We start from the raw sequence: 6,492 nt of genomic DNA on the forward strand, positions 1-6,492 counted from the left end.
CTCTCGGTCTGCCAGCGTGCGGGCAGGCGGGAGAAGCAGCAGGAGCGTTGTATTTTATGTTAAGATGATGTATTTTTTTGTGTTCAGAGGATGTATTTTTTGTATTCAGATAATACTTTTTTTTTTTAAAAAAAGGCATGTATTTTTTGTATTCAGGTGTATTTTACCCACTTAAGCATCCCACTGAATCACATCATGCCTCGCACAGTGCCGCTTCGTACCTGTGTGTATATAAATGCCACAGAAAATTTTCAAAAATTAAAAAAAAAAATTCAAGGTCAAGCGTTTTAAAATTCTTAAATATGCTTTTGTTGTCAGAATAGTTGTGTTTGGTTATGCATGCTGCTGCCAGTCGATGCAGCACAGACACAAAGGTGAGGTTTTCTGTGCACGTTGGTTTCCTTCTGTGTAGCATATGTGTGCATTTCCCTGTCCTGCAGTAACTGCCCAAGCATTTCATTTTCATGTTTTTAGTGTTGAAAATCAGAGATATTACAGTTTTTGGGGTATGTTCAATTTGCAAAGGATGTCAGTTTTTCTGTTTCGCACCAAGCCAGGTACCTGTCTTTCTCTCGTTTTTTTTTTTTTTAAATAAAAGTACAGTCAGATGGCAATGAAAGAGATTATTACCTTTCAAAGGAGTTTAGTGATATATTTGATTTTGCCCAAAATGGAATGCTTTTTGGAAGTCTTGTCCACATTGGGCTTCTGCACAATGGGTGTTGGTAGATCTTGATGTTTCAACACCCTGGGCTGTGACTCTGTGAGATTGCCTGACTGTCAACTGCTTCTGAGGCTCACCTGGGAAGCAGCGTGGATTGTGGCATGGATGTGTTTGATCCTCTCTTGTTTTTTATAGAGCTGGAGAAGGAACGAAACCGAGGCATTGGGAAACCACTGCTAGGAGGGCCCTTCTCGCTTGTCAACCATGAAGGACAGCCCAAGACCAACAAGGACTACATCGGCCAGTGGGTGCTGATCTACTTCGGCTTCACACACTGCCCTGACATCTGTCCTGACGAACTGGAGAAAATGATTGCAGTGGTAGATGAAATTGGTATGGGAATTCAGTTGGTGTAGTGGTCCTTTTTATGGGAGGTCCAGGTTTATTGTGGTAAAATATCGCAAATGGTAATAACTGATGATATTTTTTTAAAAAATGCTGTTAACTACTATTTAGTAGTTCAGTTAATTTCTAAGTGATACCTACATCAATCTGCCTGTCACTAGGATCTGATATTTAGAACATGACAGTGATGATCTTTCTGCAGCAGGGGACTTCTTGGTAATAGAACGTGATGGTGGCAGGTTATAGGGAACGGTGCCATTGCTTTGTATTTTTTGCCGAGAAGTAGTTGTGGTGTGTGTTAGTGGTTTTTTCCCCTCTATTTTTATTCATTCTGAGAACAAATCTCTGAGAGTCTCTTCTGAGAGTGACTGTACTGTGGAACGGAGGTTGAGGGAAGGCTGTGTGATAGAGGTGTTTTTCTCAGCCTTCGGGCCCTGAAGAATTACAGAACAGGGACAATAGTAACCAAGCAAGTGGGAGGGTGGACTGAAGTGAGGAAAATATAGTGAAGGCTATGGCTGGAACATGAGGGAAAGAACCTGAATTGTGTCTTTGCCTGTCCTCCCGCTCCACCGTCACAGGTGTGCTTTTGTTGTATTGACCATTGTGCTTTGATACGTGCATCACATCATGGCATTTTCTGCATCAGAGCCAATTTGTCCTCTCTCCTAAGCAGGGCAGGGTCTCCAGCTGAGAGGCTGCGAGTGTAGCTGCACCCAGCACAAGCACAGAGCATTGAATTTCACAGCGTTTGCTTCATTCACAAATGACATAAGTTAAGCCGCACTAAATGGCCTTTTTTTGTCACTTAGGATGGGCTTGTTTTGATGTTGTGGTAGCTCGGCTATGAACTTGTTTGAAGGGAGGTGAGAAATGATTTTTAGTTTTCTAAGAAAAATAATAATTGCCAATGTCACAGATAGAATTCCATCTTTGCCTAATCTGACCCCACTCTTCATCACCATTGATCCTGAGAGGGACAACGAAGAAGCCATTGCCAGATATGTTAAAGGTATTACTGTTTTCTTCCTTGATGTCTTATAGCATGTAATATAGAGCACTGAAAAGGAGGCTCTTGATGGGATTCTTTTCACTAAAATGTCTAAATGTCTTCTTTCTATCTAGAATTTTCTCCAAAGCTGATCGGATTGACTGGTACTAAGGCACAGATTGACCAAGTGGCCAAAGCTTACCGTGTCTATTACAGTGAAGGTCCCAAAGATGAAGATGATGATTACATAGTAAGTAGGTGTAGGGCCTTTGCCTCATGAAAGACATTGGATAAGAGCAGCATATAGATTTTAAAATCAGAAGGCAGCTGTTGCAGTCTATGCTGAGGTCCTACATGACAGAGCCCTGTCGCACCGATGTGTTAAGCTGTGTTTTAGAGGTCTCAGTCAGAATCAAGGTGCCCTCTTATAAGCTCAGAACTTCACTGAAACATGTTCTAAAAATGTACCGTCCCAGGCCTGCATGCAGAATAGCATATGAGCTAGCAAGCCTGGCAGGAATTTGAAATTTTTTCTGTCATGTAATGTTTTTGTCCGGCTGTTTTCCATTTTCAAGTTGGAGGAACTGGGAAGTTAAGGCAATAGGAAGAGGGAGAAATGAGCAGTAAAAGTGAGTAACAATTAAATCCCTGCCAAACTGACACCAAGGAGCGAGGTCTTCCTGGCAAGAGACTTGCATGGCGCAAAGTCTGCCTGCAGACAGTGTGGGGATCTTCCTCCTGTGTCAAATGACCTGGAAGAGAGAGCATGTTAATCTTAAATTAAGTGGGAATAAAATACTTAGAGTAATAGTGTGAAGGGGGAAACTGAGGTTTAAGTGAGGCTAGACTGGCTAGTCAAAATGTTACTCTCTGGAAGTGAATAAGACTGGTTATAGGGCTCGGAGTTGCTGCCAAGGCCTTCCTGACTTGCCACATCCTGAGCAGACTGGAAGAGTAAAGTAGGTACAAGTGATAGGACAAGTAAGGATACACGTTATCTTCTTTTTTTTTTCCTTTGTTATAAGAATTAAGGGCATCAGAGAGAACTAAAAACAGCTTCAAAAGCAAAGGCAATGGTTCTTGCTGCAATGGGCATGTGAGAAGTGGAATCCCTGGCTACGGATGCAAATGGTAGAAGTTTATGGGAGTCCACAGGGGGATTTGTTGTTAGTCTTTGGAAAAAACAGTCTGTTGAGGATTATGAAATCCACAGAAATCTTGCCTAGTTCAGGAAGCCTGTGAGCTAAAAATGTTTGGAAACTGGGAGGTAATAGAGGAGGATAGCATGGTTTTGATGCTGGTTTTATACTCTTCTTTAAAGCAATGATTGTTGGCCACTATTTGAGGTAGGATGCTGAGGCAGATTGGTTTCAGTCTAATCCAGTATTGTCTATTCTTAATCTGTTTTTTAAAACCACCTGACTGCGGCAAATAAATTATCCACATGGACAAAAAAATTGGAGGAACAAAGAAGTGGTGCATAGAGAGAAACAGCAAGAGCAGCACATGATCTCAGTAAAGAGAAGATGGAATCACAGTGGTGATGTGCACTACTCTGCATTACTAAAAGGCATGTGAAGTGGGGATATCAAGAACGTGGTTTTACTTCAAGTGGCAACTCAATAGCTACAGAAGTCTGTGGTTAAGATACTATATTTGAATGAGGAGAGAAACTTGCTGGAGAAATTCAACACCGATTTGAATCAGTCTAGCATCAATCTAAAATTAATCTAAAGATACTGCTTAAAATCAGATTTATAAAAGGCAGCTGGTGGAAATGCAAGAATAGGTTAGAGGAACACAATTGGCAAAGGATGCCTGCTCAGGAGAGGGAAAAAAAATCAGCAGAATCTGACACTAAATAAGTGAAGTGAAGTTGAGGAGAGATGATGGAAAGAGGCCAGAAAAGCTGAAGGACTGTTCCTCCTTATGAAGCAAACCACACCTGGATTCTGGCATGGTTGTGAAGGGAAAGTACAGGAATTTGGCCAAGGAAAATAACTATAGATGACAGCAGCTTCAAGGGAGACTGGAGGAAACCAAATGCGAGAATGTGACTACAGATGTAATGAAGTACGAGAAGGGATTCGGGATCGAGGGAGAATACCTCTGGGTGTGTGCTAGGGTTGTGAGTTTGAGAGAAGGGAAGGACAGCGAGGAAGAAAGGCCAGTGAACTGAGAGCAGGAAAGCAGCCTGGGAGCCCTAGGTATGGTGCCAAGGAGGAAGAGTATACCTGCATCTCTTCAGGCTCTTGGTTTTGAGAGGCAGTGAGCTCTGTGTGTTCAGGGCAGGAAGGCCAGAGGACACAGGTCTCTGACACCAAATGGAAAGAGAATAGCAGCAACAGCAGACCTGGGAGGGAGAGCTTGAGGCTGGTTTTATGCCTGCCTGAGATTTATCCAGGTAATTACTACTCTGTCATTTCTTCCAGTAAGGTGGTTTTTTTTTCCTCATTATGTCTTGCGTGGACCTGTCGTGCCAGTTCATGATTAAGGCTGATGTTTGTGCAGGAGTGGGTTTTGTTTCCTCTGCAGGCTGCTGGGAGGTGGGGAAAAGGAAGAGGTCCGCTACAGCCAATTAAACTTTGCTGCTTGTTTTGACTTGAAAAGAGCATTGAGATGAGCATTTAGAAATTATAATTCCTAAACATCTATCTGAATTTTTCAAGTATTACTTGAATATTACTAGTTCCTGTTTAATAATCTTAGTTTTATAATTCTCAGTACCAGAATATCCAATTTACTTGTTTTATTCTGTGGTTTACAAGGTTGCATTGAAACTCAAATGATGACCTTATGTGTGTATAGTGGGAACAGTGCAGGCCTCAGGCACAGCTTGAAAAACAGTGGGATTTTGCACACAAACTGCACCCCATTTTGACTGTATTTAATCTTCCATAGGCCAGGGAGTTAAGATGCTACCTGATTTTTTTTTTTTTTTCTAATTTCCAGTTGAAAGATCTAAATTGTGATTCAGACTCCTTAAAAAAATTGTCTCCTACAGCTTGATTTTGTGATCTTTATCTTGAAAATCCAAAACTGGAGTAAAATATTTGAATTAAACCTACTTCTGTAAAATTTTGAGAAACATTCTTTCAGTGACAGAAATGCCGTTAAGCTTAATGCGTCCTTTTAGCTTGTCCTACTGGAAATGTTTATATGATTTCTTAATTTCAAACACAGTTGTACTCTTAGTGCATGAGTATATTTCAGTTCTTTTTCTCCAGTGGCAGTGAGATGATGTCACTTGAGCAATCACAGATTCATGGCCTCCATTTTCACTATTTTATGTCTTTGCTTATAAAGATGTTATCACAGTTAGATGCAGACAGTAGTTGCAATGGCATTTTAAATACGTTTACAGTGGAGTTAATTTTTATATAAATCAAATTGGAATACCTTGAACGCTCAAGTAATTGTTACTTTGAATATTTTTTAAGGTTATTTCAATTTGGACAGTAGAGGGAGCTCCCTCCCAGCATACGTATTTCGCTCTGCACCAGCTCCTCTATCTGCAGCTTCTGTATCCCAGTGATGCTCTTGGTCCCATTGGTTGCACTGACAGTGAACTTCGTTTAATGAAATAATCTCTGATTATATTGGGTTTTACATCATATTAGCAGCAGGCGCTTGAATACCTTGTGGGGATCATGGAGCAACTAGAAGGAAACTAGGAAAAGTGAGGGGGAAAGACCATTAGCCCGCAGGTTTGCCTCAGCCTTGTCTGTGCTGCAGGAAGGGTGGTAGCAGCTTAGGGAAGACTTGTCTACTTAAAGTGTTCCTTCATGCTTTCTTGAGTATGCAGCTAATTTTCTCTGTTTTCTTGGTAAAACAAGAAGAGGTCACTGAAGGTGATGCTGAGATTGTCCTTATCTTGCTTTAGCTTCTTGGTGAGAAGTCGTGTCAGACAGCTGAACCAAAGGCTGAATGGGATGCTGTTGCTGCTGACTTTGAGAGATGTGCAGGATGTTCCAATATTTAAAGGGTGGCTACAAAGGAGATGGAGATTCCCTTTTTACAAGGAGTCACATGGAAAAGATGAGGGGTAATGGGTACAAGTTACTCCTGGGGAGATTCCAGTTGGACACAAGAAGAAAATGTTTCACAATGAGAACAATCAGCCATTGGAATAATCTCCCCCAGAAAGTGGTGGATTCCCTCATATTGGACACTTTTAAGATTCGGCTGGACAGGGTTGTCTCCGTTTAAGGCTGGGCCGGCACTTAAAGCGGGTGGCAGATGCTCTCTGTTAACCCAGTCCTTTCCCAGAAGGGGAAGGAGAGGAGAAAAGGGAGAGAGACTTACGGGTTAGAAACTTAAAACAAACTTTAATAAAACAGTAACAGTGAAAAGAGTATAAATAATATTAAAACTAATACTACTAATAATAGAAATAGAAACACACAAAACTGATATTGCTCTTCCCGATGAT

The 6,492-nt window shown here is 41.3% G+C and overlaps 1 protein-coding gene across 1 annotated transcript; it reads left to right on the forward strand.

Annotated features, from left to right (window-relative positions):
- Window positions 1-859: 859 nt before the first annotated feature.
- Window positions 860-2,310, forward strand: LOC104154651 (protein SCO1 homolog, mitochondrial; the record flags this gene model as incomplete). The annotated part of the gene is made up of 3 exons (XM_009709245.1): window positions 860-1,057; window positions 1,989-2,081; window positions 2,195-2,310. Coding segments are annotated over 3 exons (407 nt in total), but the record flags the coding sequence as incomplete, so codon positions are not given.
- Between the last annotated feature and the right edge of the window lie 4,182 nt (window positions 2,311-6,492).

Source organism: Cariama cristata, unplaced genomic scaffold, assembly GCF_000690535.1.
Source record: "Cariama cristata isolate BGI_N322 unplaced genomic scaffold, ASM69053v1 scaffold46371, whole genome shotgun sequence".
Classification (NCBI taxonomy): domain Eukaryota; kingdom Metazoa; phylum Chordata; class Aves; order Cariamiformes; family Cariamidae; genus Cariama; species Cariama cristata.